The sequence below is a fragment of the Ruditapes philippinarum genome, unplaced genomic scaffold (assembly GCF_026571515.1).
Source record: "Ruditapes philippinarum isolate M1 unplaced genomic scaffold, ASM2657151v2 ctg6598_1_1_1_1, whole genome shotgun sequence".
Classification (NCBI taxonomy): domain Eukaryota; kingdom Metazoa; phylum Mollusca; class Bivalvia; order Venerida; family Veneridae; genus Ruditapes; species Ruditapes philippinarum.
In genome coordinates, this window is record NW_026864744.1 from 29,710 (window position 1) to 57,508 (window position 27,799).

A 27,799-nucleotide genomic window follows, 5' to 3' on the forward strand; every position below is an offset into this window, starting at 1 on the left:
TAATAGGAGTTAATCAGTTATTGCACTAAGGTGACAATATAGAATTAAAACAGGTGCACTCTATGACCTTAATTAACAACATGACTAGCTGAACGTAAAAAAAGGTATACATATTCCACGAAAATTTTCCGACAAAAACACGCAAAAAAAACCCATCAAATATCTTATACATTAAATATAATGTTAATGAACACATTTTTTTAAGAATAACCACCATCTGTAAAATAATGCTGAATATAATATTATATATATTCAAAGGCTGAATACACATTACAAGTTACATCACATGACCTTTGTCTCGAAAATATCTTCAAAGGTCATAACACATAATTGTTGTTACTTTTATGTACATAATACGTATACATTCATGTTCAAAAGTGATAGCTCGATCATATTTTAAGGATTTCTAATGCTTTTAATCACCTCATTTTTCAAACTGTACTTTTAACGTTAACGGGTTTCCGATATATATCTTCTCAAAGGTACGACCTTGACACACAACAGCGTATCAATCTCATACTTCTTCCTCAGTTTTGAAACATTCTGGAGAAATTTCACGATCAGACGTCATCTTTTTCTTTTTCGACGAAGATTTCAAGTGAGCAACGATTGCTTTAATCCCTTCAGTGACCTCATATTTTCTAGCCAATGAGCTGCTTTCAGGCTTTACAAGGGAGCTTTTGATTGGCTGATCATCTAACTCTGACCCATTTTCTTTCACGACTTTAACATCGTCTGGATTCTCGTTCTCTTTTCTGCTGCTTTCTGATTCGGGAGTTTTCGAGTCAATTCCCTCTAACTGACAATTTTTCAATGTATCGTCTTCTGACTGGTTCAGTTCCAGCGGCTCTGAATGTGGGGCGATGATAATCTCTGATTCCGATTGGTGAAGAAGTTGTGCCTTCTGAGCAGATCTAGCTAGCTCGGAGAGCATATTAGAAGCTGATTGGTCAATGCTGGCGTTCATTGATTGGTCAATGCTCGCGTTCACTGATTGGTCAACGCTGGCATTCACTGATTGGTCAGTTTCTTCGAGGGACTGATCCAAAGTGTAATTATATTCCCCTGGTGAGACGCTGAGAGATTCGGAGTATGAAGTCGACTCGTTTAAGCTTTTTGAGCTTCCACGTATAGTCAGTGTATCGTGATCAAAGTCAACGCCCTTGTGATGCTTATTCAAATGATCGATACAATGGTACTTGCGTATAAAACCCTTGGAACAGACTGGGCATTTGTGTGGCCGATCCATTGTGTGAAGCTTCATATGACGACGGTAGCTTGTCAGGTGGGATAACTCTCTCTTGCACACATCGCAAGCGTAAACGAGTCTACCACCAGATTCGAACATTCTCATCTTAAGATCAGAGCCTCCTGGACTCACTAACGAGTCCACATAGCTTGGATTAGCAGAAGAAGAGGTATTCCCGGTGCTTGCTTTGTCTCTACCTTTGGATTTCTTAGAGCTGCTGTTTGCTGGATGTTTCTTGTTATGGCGATAGGCAGGGTAACTTTCCGAGTCGTAGTAACCGGACAGAACAAGGTTTTCCGTAGTGGACGGAAACTGATCCATACTCTCGCCCAAGTTTGAAGGTAAATTTATCCCAACCTGACCTGTATTTTCAAAGTCATTAGTACCACTGCTATTATCTTCGAGTCCGTAAAGAGGCTGATTGTACAAGGAACGGAGGATACTTTTTTCTGATGGTAAGTTGTCTTCCCTGTCTTGACTTTCCGGAATGGATTCGGGTGTTTTCATTGGCTCATTTTTTATTGGCTTAGTGCCATACTTCTTGAAGATATTGGCTAAAGGAATCAGAGATGTTGGTCTGTTCGCAATACTGTTCTTGGCAGATTCTTCATTTGGAGAAACATCTGTGTCATGTGATATCATATTATCGGGAGAGTTTCCATTGGTAGTTACCGGCCTGTAATCTCCAGACATCGGCGTATAATCATCTATCGGCTCCGACTTTATAAACGGTACGTTGGGTACGTATATCTTGCTTACCTCTCTTTCACATTGACTAGAATTTCTATCAGTAAACTGACTAGAGTTACTTCCCTCCATATGAATAGAATTACCTCCCTTCCCTGGACTGGTATTCATGTTTGACTGGTACTGAAACATACTTTTATTGAACAATTGACTAGAACCAGTCTCAACTGGATAATGTGTCTGCTTCCTCTTGTTTGAATGTGACTCATAATTTGGGGTCAAAGGTCGTTTTCTTGGTGTTTTCTTTCTTGGGGCTGGCAAAGTAGTTCTTGCTACATCTAAAAGTAAAAAAAGACTTTAAGTTAAAAAACTCCAACTAAAAAAATGAAGATCAAAATTAATAACCTTAAACCAATAATGATTCTTAAATTTTAAAACTGCAGGAAAAGGAAGATATTAGTCTTTGCCACCAGTATAGAGCCAGCCAAATTGCACAACCATGCAGTCTGAGCAGGTCCAATACTGTTGGCAGCCTAATTTTTAGTATTTTGATAATGAAATCCTTTAAACTTAAAATTGACTCTTCCAAATTCAAAGCAGGGCAAATCCATTTCACATATTTCTCATGTAAGTGAAGTTGAAAAATTCATAAATATAGAAAATACAGAAACTACTAATATTGTGTCCAATTTTTTCTTCCACTCAAAGGAAACAACGATTTATATAGATTTTTTTCAGTTCAATTATGTAGGAAGCTATAAGGTTATAGATACACTTTAAAATCTGTTCCTAGAAGCAACCAATACTAAGCAATTAGTGTAAAGTTTCTTGCTTAAGGAAACAATGGCTTGCCCCTGATGGGGTTTGAACTCACACAGCAAGCAATCTTTAGACTACTAGTCCAATGTGTTAGCCACTTGGCCATGCTGTCACAAGGTTTAAAAGCTCATAAAATAAACTTTTAAAACATGGCTAACAAACACCTAAAGCATATCTGACTGACATGTTATTTTACAACTTGAATGATGACTAACAGTATATAAACCCCTGACAGTCTTGTGCCCTGCCCTCTGGCATATCTGTCATCTATTGAGATAAAACATATACATACCTTGTTTTGACAAGATTTTTTTAACTTAAATACCAGTAGTATACACTGAATTAAAGTAATTTTTATCAATTGTGAAAGGGGTTCTTTCTAACTTTTTAGCTATTTTTTCGTTTTGGTGAACAACCTGTGACAATTAAAGACATTCACTTTTTACCAATAACAATACACATCAATTAACAGTGTTTTTAATTAACAAAAGTAATATATATATGGTGGAAATTGTAACATTTTTTCCCTTGAACTTTAAAGATAACATTGGGAATTTTCAACTGTTTTGTACATATGGAAAATGCCTATATTCTACATAAAAGACAACAATACATGTTAAGAGAAAAATCTCAAGTATGAAAATTTTGAAGCATTTTCGTTATCATTATCAAGACAACTGAAGTTTATAATGAATTACAAGAAACATGGCAATGCCATGAAACCAGGTTTTCAATTATCACCATTGTAGATAAATATGTTGTATTTGAAATACAAATACAAGTAACAATGTAACTATGTGCAATGTAAAACATGAATAATGTAGGAGGAATTGGGCACAGAAGAAGTGTTCACTATATATTCTGTATAAGGAAAAAAAACAAAGGGCCATAATTAGGTAAAAAATTATCCAATCACAAAACCCCGACAATATGTGCTAGGGCACTTGATGACAAAGCTTCTGTGAAAGTTTGGTCAAAATCTGTTGAGAAATGTAGGAAGAGTTCAGCACAGAAGAATTTGTTTAATTCTGTATAAAGAAAACAAAAGGGCCATGATGGCCCTGAGGTCGCTCACCTGTATATAGGCCCCCCCACCCCCGGGCCAATTTTTACCCAAGGGCTTTTATTTGTTTATTTGAACAGACTTGGTAGACACCCATAAGAAGATGTTTCATGTTAAACATCTAATTTCTAGCTCATTGGGTTTTTTAAAAGAAGATTTTTAAAGTTTTTACTATACACATTTGGTTAAAAACAATGACACCCCTGGGACAGGGCAAGTTTTGACCCCCGGGCTTTTATTTGAACAAACTTTGTAGATATTTACTTAAAGATTTTTCATGCATAATATCTAAACTCTAGCTATTTGGGTTTTTTCAAAGAAGATTTTTTAAGTTTTTGCTATACAAATATGTGGAAAATCAATGACCCCCCCACCCGGGCGGGTCCAGTTTTGACCCCAGGGCTTTTATTTGAACATACTTGGTAGACACCCATTAGAACATGTTTCATGCTAAATATCTTAGCTCTAGCTCTTTGAGTTCTTTAAAAGAAGATTTTTTAAGTTTTTACTTTATGCATATAGGGAAAATCAATGACCCCCTGGGGCGGGCCAATTTTGACCCAAGGGCTTTTATTTGAACAAACTTGGTAAACACTTATTAGAAGATGTTTCATGCTAAATATCTTAGCTCTAGCTCTTTGGGTTCTTTAAAGAAGATTTTTTAAGTTTTACTTTATGCATATAGGGAAAATCTATGACCCCGTGGGGCGGGGTCAATTTTGACCCAAGGGCTTTTATTTGAACAAACTTGGTAGACATTCACTAGAAAATGTTTCATGCCAAATATCTAAGATCTAGCTCTTATGGTTCTTTAAAAGAAGATTTTTTAAGTTTTTACTATATTCATATAGGGAAAATCAATGACCCCCTGGGGTGGGGCCAATTTTGACCACAGGGCTTTAATTTGAACAAACTTGGTAGACACTCACTAGAAGATGTTTCATGCTTAATATCTTAGCTCTAGCTCTTTGGGTTCTTTAAAAGAAGATTTTTTAAGTTTTTACAATATGCATATAGCGAAAATCAATGACCCCCTGGGGCGGGGCCAATTTTGACCCCAGGGCTTTTATTTGAACAAACTTGGTAGACACTCACTAGAAGATGTTTCATGCTTAATATCTAAGCTCTAGCTCTTACGGTTCTTTAAAAGAAGATTTTTTAAGTTTATACTTTATGCATATTGGGAAAATCAATGACCCCCCAGGGCAGGGCCAATTTTGACCCCAGGGCTTTTATTTGAACAAACTTGGTAGACACTCACTAGAAGATGTTTCATGCCAAATATCTTAGCTCTAGCTCTTTGGGTTCTTTAAAAAAAGATTTTTTAAGTTTTTACTATATGCATATAGGGAAAATCAATGACCCCCAGGGGCGGGCCAATTTTGACCCCAGGGCTTTTATTTGAACAAACTTGGTAGACACTCACTAGAAGATGTTTCATGCCAAATATCTAAGCTCTAGCTCTTGGGGTTGTTTAAAAGAAGATATTTTAAGATTTTTCTTCCGGTTGCCATGGCAACCAGAGTTCTGCATGGAATAAATTCTTTGAACAATTTTTAAAGGTGACCACCAAAGGAACATTCCTGTAAAGTTTGGATGAAATTGGCACAGTGGTTTTTGAGAAGATTTCATTTAAAGCAAAAGTTTACGGACAGACGACGGACGGCTGGATGCCGGACGAAAAGAGATCACAAAAGCTCACCCTGTCACTTTGTGACAGGTGAGCTAAAAAACAAAGGGCCATAATAAGGTCAAATATTATCCAATCACAAAACCCTGACAATATGTGCCAGGGCACTTGATAACAAAGCTTCTGTGAAAGTTTGGTCAAAATCCGTTGAGAAATGTAAGAGAAGTTGCGCACTGTAGAAATTGTTCACTATATATTCTGTATAAGGAAAAAATATACAAAAGGCCATAATTCGGTCAAATATCATCCAATCACAAAACCCCGACAATATGCGCCAGGGCACTTGAAGACAAAGCTTCTGTGAAAGTTTGGTCAAAATCCGTTGAGAAATGTAGGAGATGTTGGGCATAGAAGAAATTCTCCCGATTATGACTTGTGAATTCCAAAATATAATGCTTTACAAGGGCTTGAGATAGAGGGCGACTAGGGCAGAGAAGCCTTACATTCCTTCTATATCTATACATTGTGACTTCCAATGTAAGACATTTTGCAGTTTTTTTTACTTTCAAACTTTGGAACTTAACGAAAGCCCTGCAGGACATAAACATGAATTCACGTACATTGCAGGATACATTATGAATAATACTGACCAGAATGTATTTCCTCTGTGCCAACATTATAGTCACTACCATCATGCTGCACCAGCCCAAGTTTCTGCTTCTCTGTAAATGTCAATGTTAAGTTTCACATTAATAATTAAATGAATGTTACTTTTATATGAATACATAATAACTGTTGCAACTGTTGCAACTAAAAATACATGTTTATAAGGTCCATTATGCCTCAGAAATGTTTTTATTTTTATTTCTCAAAAGCTTTTTATTTTTGGTGTCCAAAAGGTTACTCATAAGCTGAACCATCTTTTGATTCTGTAACCTTTAGGCAATTAGTACAGTTACACATAGGTTTGTTACAGTAAAAATATTCCAAAAATACTGTTACCAGCTGTCCCTACTTCAGACAGGTCACATGGACAGTCCCTTGAGTAGTCTACTAGATACACCAACTTTGCTGCTGCTAGGTTTATAGATTCCTCATAGAAATTCCCTGATGCTTAGTTTATATAAATTTATATAAGTTTGTGTTGGAAAATATAAGCTTATTGAAAAATTCTTGGATCCATTTCTGATACCAAACAATACTAAACAATGAATGAAAAGTTTCTTGCTTAAGAAAAACAATGGCTAGCCCCTGACTGGGTCCGAACCCACGTGGCCAACAATCCTTAGATTACTAGTCCAATGCATTAACTACTAGGCCATGCTGCTACTACCTGATGCTTTCTTCATATACCTCAGTAAAAGATATAAATTACAAGATAAAAGACCACTAACATTGTAATTTCTGATTATTATTTTACCTGAACAAAAAGCATTAAAGCCATAACTCATTGACTGGACGTAGTCATCTTTTTCCTCGAGGAATTCCCGTCCCATAAACGAGCCAAACTGACTGTACGTTCCTGCTGTAACATTGGTACTGATAACTATCGTCTCCTCACCTAGCTCGCTCGCTAACTTCTGTAACTGTAATAGATAAGAAATAGAGGATATCGAATGTGTACAGATTCAATACTGAATTTATTGAACAAGTTGAATAAAATTATATTATGCGAGCATCCAATATATTATTTTATTAAATGAGTTCAATTATTCAGTAATGAACCTTCATGAATATAATATTCAATTTATCACATACCCAAAATAAAGACTGTTTAGAGTGCAAAAGAATCATTTATGTGCTACCCGTGTAATGCTAAGATTTAGCGCGTCTTTACACTATGTTTGTGTAACGCAAATGACGTCACATCAAAATATCTGGATGGCCATGAAATACCATACATGTATTTATGAAATCGCAACATTGGCAATGCTTTTGTGATAAATCACTTTATTAAACATTACGTATTAAAGCGGCATGCACAAGATTCAAGCTAAATTTTAATGAATTTTACTAAAATTTAAAATATTGACAAGTGCACAAAGGAAAGTATGTTACAAAAATTTTGCAAACGGCAGTTAAATTCTACAAAAAAAATAGGTCAGGCTATGGAAAAATAGCCCATACTGTGTTAGTCACGTAGTAGAAATATGGTAATAAATACTGCAAAATCTGTCATTAATTGCAAAACAACATGTAAATTATTTCTTGAACTGTGATTTTACTGCAGAATCATTATTTGTTGAGCATTAATATTCTTATTCTTTTGAGGATATATCATACAACAAATTTAAGATCCAACAACAAAATTTCATTTCATTTGTAAGATTATTTTGCATTAAATCAGGGCTTCCATTAAGATCCAAAATTTGGAAGTCAGAGACTGCAAAATGTCTGACATTGGAAGTCACATCAGGGTGTTCATTAGCCATGAAATCCTGAGGGTAAGTTTTACTGACTACAAGTACAAGGCCAAATCCCCATGATTTTAACAAAATTTGACCCTCCAGTTTAAATCCTGAGGGTCAAATAAGGCCTTTTGGAAATTTGAAGGCTCAAAGAGTCATTTCAAGGGTCAAACGAACACCCTGCACATCATATAGGTAAAGAAGACAAAGGGTCATATTTTGGAAGTCACAAGCCAAAATACAGAAAGGAGTTAATGACTCCCAAACTTCCACTTATGGAAGCCCTGTTAAATCATTGGCATTTTACTGTCTTGGAAAAAAACCAAGATAATCCACCAATTAAATATATAATGAAATTAACCAAGTAATTTTGTCCACAAAATTAAGCAAATTCACAATATGTCACAACTTTAAATTAGCCTTACCAATGACTGTATTTGGCATTTGATCACAGATTTGATGGCATGCCTATATTCCTCCGTGCCCTCCTGTGGCTCGTCCACGCTTTCTTTCCGCACAAGCCGCATCTCTTAACCTTGTTCCACTTGCCACTCCCAACTACAGGCACTGATTGCGTTTTCAAACAGTCAAAGTCATTCATTTAAGTGTTTCACAAAGCCTACAATAGAAATGAGACATTCTGCATAATTGTAAAATTTTGACTTATAAAATGCACTTTCATTATGTTGCACTTTCATAATATTGTATATAAAGAGACTTAGTCACTACTTAAAATTGATAAAATGGCCCATCTGGCATCATATGGGAGGACTAAAAATCGCTAATTGGTCGCCTTAAGCAATTATTGCTTGGGATCAAAAATAATGCTTTCAGCCAGTTTCACTTCTATTGTAACCTCGAATGGTTTTTGTTCTTTTATCTCCCTTGTGTTCATCATGACAAACAAGCTACTGTTAATATTGTATAATGTATACAAATCCACAAACAGTTTTAAGAATCCAAGTGGAAATTTTCAAGAATTTACTATCAGGGTTCTCACTAGGACATTAAAACATGGAGTCCATGGACTCCCAAGCCTGAAAAAGTTGGAGTCCAAAAGTGCGTCGCAATTAATATGTTTACAGATTAGTCATTGTCCAAAAGTGCGTCGCAATTAATATGTTTACAGATTAGTCATTTTATGCTCACAATAGCATTACTGATATTTTGAATCTTCAAGAGACTTACAAAGTTTATAGTTATTCAAAACAAACTCTGAACTACATAGTATAATTATTGTTTTGTTGTTAATATTTATTATGAAACAATAAAATTATAATGCATCACCTTGTGGAAACTGTTTTTGTTTTTTTCACTTTAATACCAAATCAAATTTTATTCTGGTTAAATAAGTCCACTCTTAAGACCAAAAGTTTATATTTGTAAAAAAAACATATACTGGTATAGGCAGCGTTTAGCGGAATGAATAGGAAAATCGTGTACAGCTTCACACAGTGTGGAAGAGATTCATCCGATCAACAATTATTTTAGCAAATATCTTCAAAAGGGGGCAAATTGAAGATCGATATTTAAAGATTTAATGTTGATTAAATAACAAAGGAACAATTCATTCACATGTTTGGCTTGGAAACTGAGAATTTTTGTGCCCTATGAGAAATTTGAGGGTTTCTGGCAAACGTGAAATAGCCAATGTTCGGGATCAATTTTCGGATAGAATCTAAATATCAAAGAAAAGCGTATGTGTATTTTGGTTTATGTCCTGGCATTTCCGCACAATATCTTAAATTCTTAATACTCTTATAGAACGTTTTTTGCAAGAATGAAACTAAAGCAAAATTTGCCTAGAAATTGCGAAAAATATTCAACAATAATTCAAAATAGCACTCATGAATTTGTAATTTAAAAAAAAAACAGTCTTTAAACTTGCGGCGTAAATAGTCAATAGATAATCCTTTTGACGGTAAAATTTGCTAATTTCCAATCAACTGTTGATCAAAGATAAAAAATTATCACCACATGTTATATCTGGTTATTACATGTAAAGCGTGTGTATACATAAGTCTGATCTCTATTGCGTGATAATGATCGAAAGCGTTATCGCTGATTGGCTAATCGCATCACTGGTCGATGTGCATAGGACCGTCTACGTATAGACTGACGCGCTCTTACGTATTTGTGTATTTATGGTTGTAAGTTTATGCGTCCCAGGCAAAATTAAGCGTACGCGGAATCCTTGGTCTGAAATATTTGCGTCCAGCTGTAATAAGCATGCGTACCAGGACGCCAAAATAAGCGTCCCTGAGAACCCTGACTATATAAATTATCATAGGAAGAAGTTAAGAAAATCTGCTTTAGATAAAAACCAACAGGTATATCAAAATCAGATTTTTCCATCCCTTGTCTTTCCATATTAATGTCAACATTCTCAGTTAAGTGGATGAAGAAATAAAATAAATATAAAATAGCTTTGTCCAGATCACGCAAATTTATTGAATTACAGCATGACATAAATATGTCATAGTTCTGGTTGACTTTCAATATGGGATTGGCTTCAGCGAACAGGTCTAGCAGCACTGTAAAACCTGTTCACTGAAGTATCTTTAGCTACCTCGCACCTCCAATCAAGAGATTTATTGAATTAATTAATTCAACAGAAAACAAAATATGAAAACTATCCATCTGAAATGAAAATTCCACCAAAAATGTGCAAGTAGAAATCTTGAATCAATGGCCGAGGAATGGCAAGATATTTTTGGTTGGATTTTCCAGCATGACATAAATATGTCATGGTTCTGGTTGACTTTCAATATGGGATTGGCTTCAGCGAACAGGTCTAGCAGCACTGTAAAACCTGTTCACTGAAGTATCTTTAGCTACCTCGCACCTCCAATCAAGAGATTTATTGAATTAATTAATTCAACAGAAAACAAAATATGAAAACTATCCATCTGAAATGAAAATTCCACCAAAAATGTGCAAGTAGAAATCTTGAATCAATGGCTGAGGAATGGCAAGATATTTTTGGTTGGATTTTCCAGTTGATACAGTTGCTTGAGGAAATTAAATATGCAAATTCAGTTGTTTGAGGAAATTAAATATATGCAAATTTAACTGTTCAAAAATATACAACTTTGATATACATTTCTTATCTAAATAGCAGTTTATTTGTTCTTATATCCCATAAGATGGCACATATAATAAAAAAGAGTTTACTTTACGTTGATTTTCTTGGCATGTGTTCATCATACACGTCACAGGAAAGTCCAATTATGGTGAGGGCAGTGAACTTTCCAAACCCTGGGGCACAGCCCAAAATCTGGAGAACAATTTGAATTGAAATAAACCGTACACATACTATATAAAAAGCAAAAGAAAGTAAGTGTACACAAAATTTTACAAATCTCACCTGATTTTTGAGTAAATGTTTCATAAAGTCATCAAAATTTACATTTCTTTGACGGTTTGTTAATTTCTACTCTTTTTTTCAGGAAACGGTGCATCGTAAGAAAAGTTAATCGTGCATTTGACTAAACGAAAGTAATCCAAAATGGCCGCTTTTCCAAGTCAGGATAAGCGGCCTTTAAAAAAGGCTAGATTGGGACCGCCAGATGTTTATCCACAGGACCCAAAGCAAAAAGAGGTAGAATAGAATGTGCATATATGTTTTCAAAATAATTTTAGGCTGATTTTACAATAAATATACTTGTTTATATACAATGCGGGACAATGAAGTGAATTGGTTTTCGGATAAATTATCAACAGCTTTTTTTTCCATCACTTAGCTGCCTTTAATTGATTAAAATGGTGTTGGTTAATTCAATACGATTTAATCTGTCCTATAAAAAATTCAACTAACAAGACAATTTGACTGCAGTAAGGGTTCAATCTCTTGTTTTGGGTTCTATACAGTCTCAAATTTCGACTGCATGACCAACTGATTTTACTGTACAAACTGATATTGCATGATAGATGGCAGTCTTTTCATCTCAGCCAGTTAGATTCTACATCTACATCATACTGCTTCAAAATCGTTAACAATTACAATAAGCAGGCGAGTTGTCTGGGAATAGCTGTTAAAAACAAATGTGTTAAGTGCAAATTTATAGGTATAACTATAAGATTAGCAGTGTTCGAAATCAGCAGTAGTCCGATAGCCCCTGACTACTAAATTTCTCCTCGGGCTACCAACTTTTAACAGTAAAAAGCCCGACCAGGCTACTGTATTTTCAGAGGCAATATAAACAACTGTTTTGAACAAATGAATCGTGCTAGTGAAATGTCTTTTGGGCTAGTGAATATTCCAATTTGGTAGTCCGACCAGCCTAGTCGATTCAAATCCTAATTTCTTACACTGGATTAGTCCAATATATTAGACGTTACAGGCTTGTTACAGTTTATGTTGGTCAAGCCTGTTGCTTTGCCCAGAAGCAAAAATATCTCAAAGTGACATCACATTTATAGGATTACAGTACTGGACACGCGAAACCCGCACAATTCGCGTATTCGTGGCGAACTCTCATGCTTTATAAAGCGAGCGAATTCGTGGCAACTTGAGACAATTGCCGCGAATTTTACTCGCGGCGATTTTGCCGTGAACATTTGCCGTGATTCGCGGGGAATAATACATGTTCATTTGTATAATAAATGTAGATCTATTTATAATTGTACTCTGTGAACTTGAAACCAGATATACATGTACAAGTACGAAAATTAATTAGGTTGTATCAAGAAAATCTTGTAATTTGCTAAAATGCCCTTTCTCTATTTATGTTTGATGCCAACAGCAAATATAAATAACCACGGCGAAATCAAATAACACCGTTAAAAACTTTCCGTGAATGGCGGAATCATGACCTCAATGTATAAATGCGACGCAGTACAAGTATGCGGCTCCATCGGCAGGTAAATAGTGTACATGTACACGTGTAAAAATATTTTTTAGGGGGGGATACATATTGAGTTTAAAGTAGAGATATAAATATAATATATGTGTAAAAAGATATTTAGTTACATAAAAAGATACATAATTGATACGACATTAACTTGTTCATTTCTAAATGTATCCCCATATTGAAAACGTTACATAAGACATAAATTCAAGCATGGTCAAATTACCGATGTGATAAACTAATCCTGCGTAAATATTCCCGTACGACCTGGAAGAGTTATAGTGGATCACCGGGACATTTCGTTCTCTTACACGTCTGTAAAAAATAACACACGCAAGATTTGTCTATAATTTCTGAATGGCGGATATTTGCACCCCTGTTTTAAAAATGTTAAAATATTTAATTGTTAGTTACCGAAAATTATCGCTGATTGTTGAAATTCCATAGTGCTAAAAGACACAAAAACACTCGCGCAAAAAGAAGCATCCATAAATAAAAGGAATATAAATTAAATGTTTCCATTGTTAAATAATAAATACAAAATTTACACACGAAATGACCTCTGACAAATGACTGGTCGGCTCTTCTGAAGAATCTGTGAATCTTTGATGTTTACACACCTGTAGTTGTTGCCGAATCATCAAAGAAATGCCGACACTCGGTTGACTTCCACCTCTTCTTTATATATCAGAAAAAAACTGTCATTTCTTTTTGTCAAGGAATGATTACACATGTTTAATTACTGCTCAAGTAAAAAAAATGTTGGATATTGATTGTGTCAATTATTGACATATTATCAATCGTAAGTGCATTTTGAGTGTGATATTTTATTTACATTTTTATGATCTTGAAGATATTGTGCAATACTTGTGTCTGCTATCAAAACAATAATGCATATGAAAGGACCACAGCTTCCAAAAAATATTTTTTCGGTCAATTTTATGACAGAATCCCCGCCGCTACCAGAAATGTTTTATTGCATGGGCTTAGTATTTAATCTGTGTCGTCAGTCATGAACAAACGAACATGTACCCCAAAGCACATTAAAATTACCACATGGTAAACTAGTGACCATATAAATGCTTTACAAATATTCATTAATTGAACAAAAAAATTTTTAATCCCGTTTCCACGTGATACGTGCTTTTATTAGTTAATTCAACTTAATTGCCGCCCGCATGCAGTACTGCGTGACGTAAGGAAAATATCCTTCCCTGGTTGGTCGCTATTTATGTAAATACTTTAAATAGTAACACCCTAATTTATGCACAGAATGCCCTCATGAATGATCACTCGTTACTTTACATATTAAATGTGTGATTTAACTCCGATTTTAACTACTCATGCACCTGGCATTTTTTACTCGTGAAATTGAAGGTAAAGAATGTCTCAATTTAAGTGATAAAACTTACAATTTTCAACAATCATAATTAGCATATTAGACGTTACACATGTGAATCGGTGCTAAATGTCGCTTTGCATTGTTCTAAAAATAGAATATGTGCGAAAGTAAACAATGGATTTTAATTACATTTGTATTATTATCAAAATAACAATTGGACAATTTGTTATCGTGCGTTCTTTGATGTAGTACCAATTACCTTTTGTAATTTCAATCTCGTTTTATTGTTAACTAATTTTCACCAGCACCTGATTGCTTTGTTTTAGTATACAAAATGTATATGCTGTACATGTTAAAATGCTAAATATTTATAAATATACATGACGTTTACAAGATTTTTTTAAAGTTTTCAAAATTAAAGACCACGGAAATGACCAAGTAGTACTTTCTAATACAATTATTGCTGAAGATTCGCCGTAAATTACGGCGATACATCGCGGCGATTTTTCGTGAACCGCCATGAAATTCCGCGAACTTGCACGCGGCGATGTTTTACCGCGTAGTGTCCCGTCGCGACATAGACTACACTCGCGGCATAACGCGACTTTTGCGGGTTTCGCGTGTCCAGTACTGTAGGTATAAGATTATTGATAAAAGCAAGTTTAAAATAATAATAAGAACTACAAGACTGAGATAAAAAGTTAAAAGCAAAGTTGAATCAGAACTGGTAAAAAGGATGCAGCTTCCCAGTAAAGAGATCTAAACTGGGACTAGCTTGTAAGGACACTAGTAGGCCATTCCAGACTCCACAGACGGATACTTCTGGGGAAAAATGAATAGGAGTAGTATTGTGTCCTTGAGTATGGTATTAGGTAGTTCAGGTTTATAGTGAGTGTCAGATGGTGATGGTCGACCCTCACAAGATTGTTTTGGATTTTGTGGAGTAGGGTAACAGAGCTGATGTTGCGCCTCTGCTCTAGAGTTTGCCAATTAAGATCACTTTACATTTTAAATACACTACTGGTGTAATTGTAGTCATTGTATACATATCTGGCAGCTGACCTTTGAACTTGTAAGGATGCTTAACTGTGGAACAGTATTCTAACTGTATCGTAAATCGAAAAGATTTAAATTCTTTTTTTTTTTAATGCAATATGAAAATTTTGACACTGGCATGTTCGTTTGTTGTTATAAACCATAAATAGTCTTTAAAACATTTTTAAAGAATGACAAATATTGTCACATCAGCAAATGATTTTTTTTACAGGATGAACTCACGTCAACCAGTGTTAAGCTTGGATTCAGTAATTTGCCACACTTCAATGATGAAGTAAGTAAAAACATTCGTAGAATTGAATGCTTGAGCTTCATGCTATCTAATGCAATTCAAGTACACTATTTTATTCTGTTCAGTGATTTTTCTCGCTTTATTGGGAAGAGGCCTTAGCCTTTTGATTTTGGGAAAAATTATCTCTAAAATTGTCAATTTTGGAAGTAAAATGGCAGGTTTATGTTCAGATTTTTGGGAAAACTACTTGATTTTAAAGAAAATTTCAATTGGGAATAGGCCTTATATCAGAGTCTTTTATGTAAGCAGGAAAATCACTGCTGTTATTTTAACTTATTCTTACATTCATATTTCTGATGATTTTCATAGGGAGAATAACAGACTAAATCATTATAAAAAAAAAGGTTATTATAAAATTAGGTTAACATTAAATAAATAGAACACAAATCTTGTAAAAGTTGATCTTTAGTTAGATTTAAACAAATATAGATTTGATAAGCTGCAATTATAATGTATATCTATATGTATTAGCAAGTTTAGCTTCATTGATACAGAACTAATTTTATGCCTGATATTTATTTCAGTATGGATCCGGGAAGAATGCGAACATCAGTCAAGAGAAGGTTTTATTGTGGTGTTTTTTGTAATATAAATAAATAAGTAGCAATATACTGTTAATATTCCTTTTCTAATGCTTTTTCAAAATAGTGATTTGTGGGTTTGAGTTTTTCATGATCAAATCAACTTTTTATTGAAAATTGTTAAGATTTGCAGGTTTTTCTTGTAAATACAAATAAGATTTTCTTGAAGTCATGTCATGACAATTTATCTAAAAAAAAAATCTTAAGCATTTCAAAAAATGAAATTACCTTCACAACTAGTCCACAGCTTCCCCTGTATTTTAGTTTGAAGACATAAATGTTACAATACAATCAAAATGACAGTTAAAACTTTGATTTTTATCCCATGCTTCTTAAACGAAAAAAAATGTTTGCTTTTAAATGGAGAATGATAATTTTCAATAATATTTCAGTTTGGAGCATTCTTCAGTGCGGTGATGACTAAGAAGATAGAATTGAACACATGGAGTGACAGTAGCAAAAAGAAGCCCCAGATTATGAAAGATAATTTCTGGCCGGTATACTGAATTATAGTTTATATAGATTTGTGTTTAGTTGTATATGACTTAGGAAAGTATGAAATCAAGAATCAGATAAATTAACTCTTTCCTAGCTTTCAGAAAATATTTTTCTGGTCTTTGTGGAATTTTAGAGGAAAAAATGAATGAAATAACAGTTTAAGAATAATCAAAATTGAGCATAGATGATTATTATTCGTGATTCTTTCCAGTGTTTTTTTCCATATAATTGGGAAGAACTATCGCTAAAAAGGTTAAAAAGCTGGTGTACATGTAAGATCAGATTTTTGCGAAAACTGCATGGTTTTTATGAAAATTTCAGTGTGGGAAAGGCCTTTTAATGGCGTCTGTTTTAAAAGTTGATTATAAAAGCACTGCTTTAAGTTGTAAAAATTAAGTTATAAATTATGATTGCCTGTAAGTGTTGTTTATTTTTAGTTGACATAAATGCTGCCCATTTCAATTGTCTTAAATTCTGTCTAATTTAATTTGATATAAATGTTTGCTATATACAGTCACACCTCCTTTGATTAAAGATCATCCTGTAAATAAAGGCCACTCTTCAGTCAGGGATTAAAAAGAACAAAATAACCTCCAAATTAAGCCCACTTGTATTATTAAGGTCATGTTTGATCTCTCTCTCTTGAATGACCTTTGTTTACAGGTTTTTGTTTATATTGATTGTCTAATAAATTTTGTTTCGCAGGTTACAACAACAAAGAAACCTCTCGTAGAAAACTGGTTTAAAGATTTGGCCTCAGGATCTAAGCCTCTAGCACACCTGAGCAAACGAGTGCCGTCCTTTTTCTACAGTAAGAAAGAGGAAATATTCACCAACCTCTGCGAGTTTAACATTCCGATGATAAAAGCAGTGTGGTTTATCAAGATGACGGCGGCCCACTACCTTGCCATGCAGGAAAATAAGCCGAAGAAAAGACAAACAGTTGATCAGTCACTAGGTAAGTCGTATAGGTCATATTTAGGTTTGGTGAATTGGTCTGTAAAAGGGCTTTTAAACAATAAATAGTTATGTTAGATTAAAGTTAAATTATTTAGTATCAGACATAACAACAAACTATGAAAGAATTATATGGATGTGTCATGTTGTTGGTAAGTTTGATATACATGATGATTGATCTGATATTACATATAGTTATTTATGTAGCAAGTCTTTGGTAAATTGTGTTGGAACAAAAAAATGAGTATTCATCATGAAATTGTTTCTACGAAATCACTCAGAACTGTTATGATTATAAATATAATTGTTTATGGTATTCATCACCTTCCTTTAATTTTTTATCTTCACAGAATGGACTACACACCTTATAATTTAGAAGTTAGTAAATTTTCACTCTTCAGAAATGACTACTTGTGAATATAGCTCTTACAAGGTTTAAAATGTGTCATGAATTTTTTTTGACGGCATTTGGTAAAGTTGTTAAGGTCTTCAAACCACTTGCCTCTTATCACTGGAGATCTGAGCTGCACTAGCGTCTTTGGATTCTTTCATCTGAGAAAGCAATCCAGCTAGCTGATGGAATGATGATGGTTCTACTCCAGTGCCCGTTTGTGCCTGAAATAATGCATCTGAGGTCTTCCTCCACCAATAAAGTTGAAATATCACCATATGACTTACATGTATACTGTGGTGGTATAACGTTAAATCCAGCCCCAAAAAAACTAATACCAAAATTCTTATTTATTTTCAGAATGGACTATAGGTCTTACAAAGTTTATGAAGGAACAGTTAAACAAGGTTCAGGAGCATTACCATGGCAGCACTACTGGTCCGGTGATGAGTTTTCTGACCGCCACTCAGGCACCATCACAGGTCGACCTGGATCTAGCGCTCAAACAGTGGCATTACTGTTCACGGCTGGCAAGACATATGTATGATGTATGTATCATGTTTATATGTGAAAACTTGACTTTTGATAGACTTTATGTTGATTTATTTTGATTTTTCGACCCTTTTTGGGAACATCTCTAAGTCAATTTAATTTGGCAATGTTTCGGTCCTGAAATTAGATCTGTTGGGATAAAAAAAAAACATGTCATGACAACTGCAAAATTGTGAATTTTGTATTATTTTGAGTCAATTTTAGGGTAAAAATCACATGTTACTGACCAAAATTTGTGGATTTTAGTGAATTATCTATTCTCTTTGTGAACTTGGAACATTGCTACATGGCCTGAAGTCAAATGTTAAACTTTGAGAAATAGTTGGACACTCTGTAAACTTAGAAGCAAACTAGAAAATTTCAACATGGCTCTTGTTTTGCTATCAAGCATCAAGACAAATTGAGGTTGCAACGGCTGATGTTACTATAAAATAAGCACATAAGATGACAAATGTTTGTGAAATGTTTTAAATATTTTACTGAAAGTGTATATGTATTATACAGGAGGGATTACTGGACAGACATGAGTTTTTGTCATGGATTGTGGAGATAGTAGAGAAGACAAAACAGACTGATGATACTATACTGAAACTGGTGCTGAAAGAATTGTTACAGGTACTAATCTTTGCTTATACTTTATTGTATACTTAGTACCCCCTACCCTGCCCCTTACTTAAAGGCAAAGTAGAGAAACTGAACACACAGGCAAAGCAGTTGCTTTGCTGGGCCCACAATGTGGAGGCTGACCTGTGCTTTGGTAAATTTAATGTGGCTGACTTCTGTGATCTGGAGGGTAAACTACTAAAACTATTACCCCCTGAGCCAAGTTTTTAGTCTTCTTCTGTCCCCAGTGTGCTGGGTTGTCCCTTTAGTCTTACGTTTAGACATGGGTTTTGTTCCAATGCCATTTTTGCATCTCACATTGCCAGGACATTTAGTGGTGTTTTTTATCATCTGCCTGTCTCTAGTGTTTTGCTTATTTATAATCTAAAACTCCAAACTATTCCTAAGGTGAATGGATAAGGGTTGCACATGTAATTTTGCCAATGACTTTGAAGTTAAGATGTAGAAAAGTTTCATATTTGTCAGATATTTAAATTTTGCTTAATATCTTAGAACACATGCACTTGAGTAAGTTAATTGATTAATTAGTCCCCTACCGGTTTAACCGGAGGGGACTTTAGGTTTACCCTCCGTCTGTCCGTCTGTCTGTCCGTCTGTCTGTCAGTCTGTCAGTCCGTCCGTCCACAAAACTGGATCCCCCGATAACGCAAAAAGTACTGAAAATATTTTTATGAAACTTGATATATGGATAGATGGCAGTATGGAGATTATGCACGTCTTTTTTCTTTCTGCCTATGTTGAAAATTCTGGTTGCTATGGCAACAAATAGTCTGAAAATATGGCAAATTTAACCCAAAAACTGGATCCAATGATAACTCAAAAAGTACTGAAAATATTTTTATGAAACTTGAAATATGGGTAGATGGCAGTCTGGAGATTATGCACATCTTTTTCTTTTCTTCCTATGTTGAAAATTCTGGTTGCTATGGCAACAAATAGCCTGAATTTCAAGATTTCTGATTTAAATTTTTCAGCTTTTTCACTATATGTTCTTTATTTCTTAAGGTGTTTACTTCAAACTTTAAATATAAGTTTCTGGTCATCATTCACATCATATGTGACAAGGTTTATAACTCTAGCACAAAAAATATCAGTATTACCTCCCTTGAACTTAGATTTTTTAGGGGAAAAAATGTTGTCTTTTTAGCTCACCTGTCACAAAGTGACAGGGTGAGCTTTTGTGATCGCTTTTCGTCCGGCGTCCGTCCGTCGTCCGTCCGTCGTCCGTAAACTTTTACTTTAAATGACATCTCCTCATAAACCACTAGGCCAATTTCATCCAAACTTCACAGGAATGTTCCTTTGGTGGTCACCTTTAAAAATTGTTCAAAGAATTTAATTCCATGCAGAACTCTGGTTGCCATGGCAACCGAAAGAAAAAACTTTAAATATCTTCTTTTAAAAAACCCTAAGAGCTAGAGCTTAGATATTTGGCATGAAACATCTTCTAGTGAGTGTCTACCAAGTTTGTTCAAATAAAAGCCCTGGGGTCAAAATTGGCCCCGCCCCAGGGGTCATTGATTTTCCCTATATGCATATAGTAAAAACTTAAAAAATCTTCTTTTAAAGAACCCAAAGAGCTAGAGCTAAGATATTTAGCATGAAACATGTTCTAATGAATGTCTACCAAGTTTGTTCAAATAAAAGCCCTGGGGTCAAAATTGGCCCCGCCCCAGGGGGTCATTGATTTTCCCTATATGCATATAGTAAAAACTTAAAAAATCTTCTTTTAAAGAACTCAAAGAGCTAGAGCTAAGATATTTAGCATCAAACATGTTTCTAATAGGTGTCTACCAAGTTTGTTCAAATAAAAGCCCTGGGGTCAAAATTGGCCCCGCCCCGGGGGTCATTGATTTCCTTATATGTGTATAGCAAAAGCTTTAAAAATCTTCTTTGAAAAAACCCAGATAGCTAGAGTTTAGATATTAAGCATGAAACATCTTCTAGTGAGTGTGTACAAAGTTTGTTCAAATAAAAGCCCTGGGGTGAAAATTGGCCCCGCCCCGGGGGTCATTGATTTTCCCTATATGCATATAGTAAAAACTTAAAAATCTTCTTTTAAAGAACTCAAAGAGCTAGAGCTTAGATATTTGGCATGAAACATCTTCTAATGGGTGTCTACCAAGTTTGTTCAAATAAAAGCCCTGGGGTCAAAATTGGCCCCGCCCCGGGGGGGGGGGGGTCATTGATTTTCCCTATATGCATATAGTAAAAACTTAAAAAATCTTCTTTTAAAGAACCCAAAGAGCTAGAGCTAAGATATTTAGCATGAAACATGTTCTAATGGGTGTCTACCAAGTTTGTTCAAATAAAAGCCCTGGGGGTGAAAATTGGCCCCGCCCCGGGGGGTCATTGATTTTCCCTATATGCATATAGTAAAAACTTAAAAAATCTTCTTTTAAAGAACTCAAAGAGCTATGGCTAAGAAATTGAGCATCAAACATGTTCTTATAGGTGTCTACCAAGTTTGTTCAAATACAAGCCCAGGGGTCAAAATTGGCTCCGCCCCGGGGTTCATTGATTTTCTTTATTTGTGTTTAGCAAAAACTTTAAATCTTCTTTGAAAAAACCCAAATAGCTAGAGTTTAGATATTAAAGCATGAAACATCTTCTAGTAAGTGTCTACAAAGTTTGTTCAAATAAAAGCCCTGGGGTCAAAACTGGCCCGGCCCCAGGGGTGTCATTGTTTTTAACTATATGTGTATAGTAAAAACTTTTAAAAAATCTTCTTTTAAAAAGCCCCAATGAGCTAGAGCTTAAATGTTTAGCATGAAACATCTTCTAATGGGTGTCTACCAAGTTTGTGCAAATAAAAGCCCTTGGGTTAAATTGGCCCTGCAACGTTGGGGAGGGGGGTTGGGGGGGCCTATATACAGGTGAGCGACCTCAGGGCCATCATGGCCCTCTTGTTTAAATAACTTCTTTATTTCCTAATGTATCTACTTCAAACTTCATATATATGTTTCTTATTATCACTCGACATTTTTGAGAAGGTTTAATACTCTAGCAAGAGACTATTTCCAGAATTATGTCCCCCTTGAACTTAGATTTTTTCGAGAAAACTGGTATTTTCACTCCAACTTCTTCATTCCTTATAGGATTTACTTTAAAATCCCACATCGTAATAATATGACAAGGTTGTATAAACATAATTTCCTTACTAAGCATGGAAACTTAACACATTACTGTGATATAGACAAACTTATTTTATTATGTTTTGTGGTTGATATTTTCAAATACAGACTTCATCCTCAAATTCATTATAAATGGCAATACACAGGAGTGTATGACAATTAAAGAACTTTTTGAGGGACCGGTAGGGGACTACTGTATTGCCCGCAATACTATCAAATGCTTGTTCTTAATAGACTAACTCCGAAATTAAGAATTTTTTGATTTTTCAAAGCTAATCTGTAGGTAGAAACCAACTTTTACAGTTACAGCTTTAAAAGTTTGTACCTAAGGATTAGCTTGCTAAAACCTACTGTTTGCAACACTGATTAAGGTATTTATGAATGTTTTATATTGTTTCTTCTTTTTTTGTCAGTATCTTGATGAGGTGACATTATCAGCACAGTTATCGAGACGTCTAGCTTACGGTGCGGCACGTAGAATCAGTCAGATGTGTAATGATTCAGGTTGTACCTCGCCCAGGACACAGTCGCCGATGTTAAACGCAAGTAACAATAAGTACGTATCAAAACCTGATTCTCTACATTTTGTATGTTTGTTGTTGACTTTTATAGTATTATCCAGGGACATTAGATACTTTCATGTGAGAAAGCCATCAAGCTAGCTAGTAAAATGAATGTAGTTCTACTCAGGTGTGGGCTGGTGTCTTAATTAATGTCTGAAGGGGCTACTGAGGTTTTCTCCACCAGTATAGCTAGAAAGTAGCATTATGACGTCTACAGTACTGGTGCGACTTAAAAACCAACAAAACAGTACTCTCCAAATTCCATCTAATGTATTACGAATAGTAAAAGGTTTTTGAATCTATCACTAAACAATAAAGTTGATGGTTTGTTTATATGACGACTCACAGCCTTGTGTATTTTTACTGAAAAATTTTGACAGTTCCAAGTTATTAGGTATGTTCAGAATTTGAAAGTTGAATTCAAGATTTTTTTTATGAAATAGATTATTGAGATTTACATTCTGCTTGGATTAAGATTTTGAACTTCAGACAAGAAATTATAATGAAATTTAAATGTTTCAAATATTTTAGCCATGCAATTTTGAATTCCTCATTATTAACATGTGGCGGCATAGCCGAGTGGTTAACATGTCAGTCTAGCAATCTAAGGATTGCTTGTCTTGCGGGTTCAAACTTCATCAGGGGCAAGCTGTTGTTTCAGTGAACAAGAAACTTTACACTCATTGCTTAGTACTGATTGGTTCCAGGAATGGATTCCAGAGTGTTAGCTTCGAACACAATCCAACTGAAATAATTTAGTATAAAACTAACATGTACACTGTATAAATGTTTATTTTTAGTAACAATAACAATCAGCTGGTATCCCAGAATCCTCTGGCTGCAGTGTTTGCAGAGTACAACAATTGTCCACAACATAGAGGGATTATACTAAGTTTAAGTGCATGTCTCCAGGTAAAGTTTTATCATACATATATATATGTATGAGCTGCGCCATAACAAAACCAACATAATGGGTTTGCGACCAGCATGGATCCAGACCAGCCTGCGCATCCGCGCAGTCTGATCAGTATCCATGCTGTTCGCTTACCAACCCTATTACAAGTAGATAAACTGATAGCGAACAGCATGGATCCTGATCAGAGTGCGCGGATGCTAATATATAGTAGTACAGCAATTACAGAAATAAATTGAAAATCGTACTTTATGATAATCTTAGCCTGATTTTAGTGAAAAGCATTACAACACTTTTCAATTTAGGTCATTTGGCACAATTAGAGTAATTGTTCTGGAACAATGGAAAGAGAAATTTTGCACACAAGTTATTGGTCTCAATTGACATCAAATGAAATATTAATCTCAAAAATTTATTTCCAGTCCCAACTGTCCCATGATGTCAAGAAAACTAAGTGGAGTTCCTCTAAGATGTCTATTTTGGAACCAAGGGATTTTTGTTTCATGTCCAACTTGAGTCACAAACTCGCAACCATGTTTTCTCATTTGTTCCCAATTTTAGGAATTGAATTCATGAGTGGTCAATTTAAGGTCAAGCTTTCAACACAATCAAAATAAATTTGTTTGAAGTAAACTAAAAACTAAATTATTCTCCTCTCCAAGAAGTTTTCAAATTTTGTATTGATATGACTGTGATTATATCTTTTAAATGGTAGGTTTCTGTAATGTTATGTGTATAACCTGTAGAATATTTTCATAATTTAACCAGTTATAAAATTCAGCTGTACACGATATTACATGAAGTGTCTTATGTGGCTCAAATTGTATATAAAGTCTACTATTATTGCTAGTATTATTATCATTATTATTATTATTATAATTATTATTATTATCATTATTATATATTATTATTAATTATTATTATTGTACATGATTTCAGGTTATAACAATGACAAGCCCGTCTGCTATGATCTGGAACAACTTAAGTGAAGGTAGGAGTAGTTCCCCTTACTGCGGATCACCACTGGATATTCTCCCTTGTTCACCGTCTTGTTTACCTATGCCACCAAGTGAACAAAATAATCAGGTAATAAATATAAATTTGTATACAAATGAACAAATTTAGGGTATAAACAATCATAATAGTGTTTCGTCGCGGAAAACATTCTCATTTACTATTCTCACATTTTTCTTGACATTAAATCATTTGATATGTGTATTATTGTTGATTAAAAATAGTCAGCTGATGATATGCACAAAAAGAAACATTTGAAGCACTACCAAAATAATTTGAATTAAGGAGTTTGTTGTTATTTCTTAAATACTTTACAAATTAACATGCAGCTATTGATATGGGGCCTTTGTGACCAATGGTTAAAGTAGCTGTCCAAAGTCCAAAAAATAAAATTATAATATTATAATTTAACATTCATGTAAAAAAATGGGCATCTGTGTCCCACTTGTTATTCACATTGACTCCAAACACTTGCTTCTCACTGCTGTATATTCTAGCCCAGCAAGCCTAATTGGATTCTTTCATGAAAGAAAGCTATCCAGCTGTCTTACAGAATGTCTATGGTTCTTCTAAGATATATCTTTGTGCCTCACACAGAGGGGCATCTGATGTCTTCCACCACACATAAGCTTGAAAGTCGCCATATGACCTATACTGTGTTGGTGCAAGGTTAAACACATCTTGAAGAAATGTTAACAAAGAAGGTATATTTGTTTTATAGATACGTTCACAGATTAGGAATATGGAGCAGCAGATACGGTTACGTAGTAGGGCAGCAGAAGTTAGATGGTCCTCCGATAAATGTCAACAGTCTACGACTGGTTAGTTATATTTATTGTAATTTTAGCGTAGGTTGAGTGGACTAATGATGAATAGGCTAAGTGGACTAATAATAAATAAGCAAAGTGGACTAATGATAAATAGGCTAAGTGGACTAATAATAAATAGGCTAAGTGGACTAATAATTGATTGGCTAAGTGGACAAATAATAAATAGGCTAAGTGGACTATTAATAAATAGGCTAAGTGGACTAATAATAAATGGGCTAAGTGAACTAAAAATTTATTGGCTAAGTGGACAATCTGCCTTTAAATCTTGAAAATATAGGTTCAAAGTCATCTTGGGTTACAATTTTCTCTTAATATGACACTTGTAATGGTTAGTGGAAGGAGGTAGATTTAAGAGTGGTTCTAAGTGGGGCTTCCTTTGTCAAGTGGTTAAGGTCATTGACTTTCAAACCACTTGCTCCTCACCACTGTGGGTTGGAATCCCGCCAAGGAATTAAGCTACTTTCGTGTGAGGAGGTTAAACCGCCAATGTTACAATAAAAATCAGCTTATTGAGAGACACACTGTATTTATATTTATTTACCATTGATTTTCAGGTTATACTATGGGTAAAGTTTTAAATGTTCTGGACATGTTAGACAGACACAACTTTGATAAAGTAGAAAGTAACAATTGTCTAGACTCACTGTATAACAAAATCTTCACCGTCACACAGAACAAAGATGGAAATGAGGTATGTACACAAGGTTCTAAATCTTCCTTTATTCTTCCTTGATGGTTTTATACTTACTCACTAAAGTGACGTAATTGGTTTGCTCCACTCAATTATCTTTATGGGTGTCTGTGGCAGAGTCATTCAGGTCTTTTGTCTTCAAACCACTTGCCCCTCAATGCAGTGGGTTCAAATTCCAATAGGGACTTAAATATTCTTTCATGTGAGGAAACTATCCAGTTATCTTATGGAATGTTGGTGGTTCTTCTCTGGTGCCTGTTTGAGACTGAAATAATGTATAGAGGGGCACCTGGAATCTTCCTGAAAAGTAAAGTTGGAATGTGGCCATATGATTTTACTTTTGTAGTGCAGAAAAACCAATAAAAAAAGTTTAAACTGGCCTTTAAGAAATTAATTTTCGGGGAAGATATCATTTTACTGTTCCCTTTAAATTTCCTAGAAAATTTTTTTTTAGAAATAAAACACTGGGAAAATGTGTTTCTTTATTTTTACCATTGGTCAGTGAGACCCAAATCAAGCTGCTTATAGACTGGGTGTGAGTACAAAGAGAAAAGGTGCTCATAGAGCTGTTGTGGTTGCTAAGTTACTAGAGAAAAGGCAAAGTGACATTAGGGCAGAGGTAAGAAATTGAATGACTGTAATTATTAGCTTGACTATTAGTCGAAAAGTAGACATTTACAGTGTTGATGTGACATAAAACCCAACCAAATAGAAATCAACTGTAAAGAATTTGCTTTAAAAACTATTTTCTGATCCGACACAGAATTACGGCACATGCTGACATGTTCTGATTTCTTATGCTTCAGAAATATGGGGATTCGGATGTACCTGATGATAAAGATTCTGCTGGTAGTGATATGATGATACCAGCCAGTGTTCCTGTCTTCCAGTCCTTACTTCTTAACTTCCTAGATACTAAAGCTCCTGTTCTAGGTAAGCTGCTTTTTTTCATAATTAGACCTTTATAAGTTTGAATATTTGAAGATTTTGGACCATCTGCAATGAATCTTTGTTCAGAATTGATAGTGTGATTGTGTTATAGACAAGCATATCATAAAAGCATGCTAATTTTAGCCTTACACCATAGGTGCGTCAATGAAAAACGATTCTTTTTAACAGTTTACCATTCTTTTTTCTAATGTGTGATAAATAGAATATAATATTTGTTTAGATTCAATAATAAATTTATATAACTTGTTGAATAAAACTAGTCCCCTTAGGCTCAATAAATTTCGTATTAAACCTACAATCGATTGAATATGTTCTATTTATAGACGATACAGCTAACTCGAGTGAGGACAGCCAGCAAGCGTTTGCTAACTTGATCCACCTGTTCTCAGAGTTAATACGTCATGAAGTATTCTCACACGATGCGTACATGTGCACGTTGATCTCGCGTGGTGATCTCATGTCAGCGCCAGCTGTAGCTTCCATGGTGGCCGACAGTGTCGACTTACTCAGTATGAAGAGTGAAGTGGAGAGTATTAAACATGAAGTAAGTTCATTAATTGTTACATTGTAGTGAATATACTCATTATTATAGTCAGTAAAAACTCACTAAACGGGACACAGTCGGGAACGGAAGAATATCCGGATAAGCGAGTATTCCTGTTTACTGAGGATTTAAGGGGATGGGGTGAAAGCTTACTTGTGTA

At 34.8% G+C, this 27,799-nt stretch overlaps 2 protein-coding genes across 2 annotated transcripts in view; one reads left to right on the forward strand and one right to left on the reverse strand.

The window, feature by feature from the left end:
- Nucleotides 1-11,356, reverse strand: LOC132726686 (zinc finger E-box-binding homeobox 1-like). The gene is made up of 5 exons (XM_060712034.1): nt 11,224-11,356; nt 8,282-8,475; nt 6,869-7,034; nt 6,099-6,170; nt 1-2,274 (listed from the first exon to the last, which is right to left on the reverse strand). Exons 2-5 carry the CDS (start codon nt 8,381-8,383, stop codon nt 515-517), a joined length of 2,100 nt encoding a protein of 699 aa, XP_060568017.1. The 5' UTR covers nt 8,384-8,475; nt 11,224-11,356; the 3' UTR covers nt 1-514.
- The window catches only part of LOC132726687 (mediator of RNA polymerase II transcription subunit 12-like protein), a gene marked incomplete at its 3' end in the record, with an annotated part of 22,505 nt that continues 6,021 nt past the window's right edge, over nt 11,316-27,799 (forward strand). The window contains 16 exon segments of the mRNA XM_060712035.1: nt 11,316-11,457; nt 15,316-15,378; nt 15,921-15,959; nt 16,370-16,474; nt 17,181-17,433; nt 18,184-18,371; nt 18,880-18,990; nt 22,547-22,689; nt 23,497-23,608; nt 24,549-24,695; nt 25,345-25,444; nt 26,008-26,145; nt 26,616-26,675; nt 26,678-26,763; nt 26,951-27,077; nt 27,419-27,639. Coding sequence (XP_060568018.1) covers nt 11,365-11,457; nt 15,316-15,378; nt 15,921-15,959; nt 16,370-16,474; nt 17,181-17,433; nt 18,184-18,371; nt 18,880-18,990; nt 22,547-22,689; nt 23,497-23,608; nt 24,549-24,695; nt 25,345-25,444; nt 26,008-26,145; nt 26,616-26,675; nt 26,678-26,763; nt 26,951-27,077; nt 27,419-27,639 — 1,986 coding nt within the window.

Bases quoted from the DNA above. Each gene is read 5' to 3' on its own strand.
- LOC132726686 (XM_060712034.1), bottom strand. From the start codon at position 8,383: ATGCGGCTTGTGCGGAAAGAAAGCGTGGACGAGCCACAGGAGGGCACG. The intron at 7,035-8,281 runs GTAAGGCTAATT...TATCTATTACAG, and splicing joins AATGCCAAATACAGTCATTG to TTACAGAAGTTAGCGAGCGA. The intron at 2,275-6,098 runs GTCAGTATTATT...TTTTACTTTTAG, and splicing joins CACAGAGGAAATACATTCTG to ATGTAGCAAGAACTACTTTG.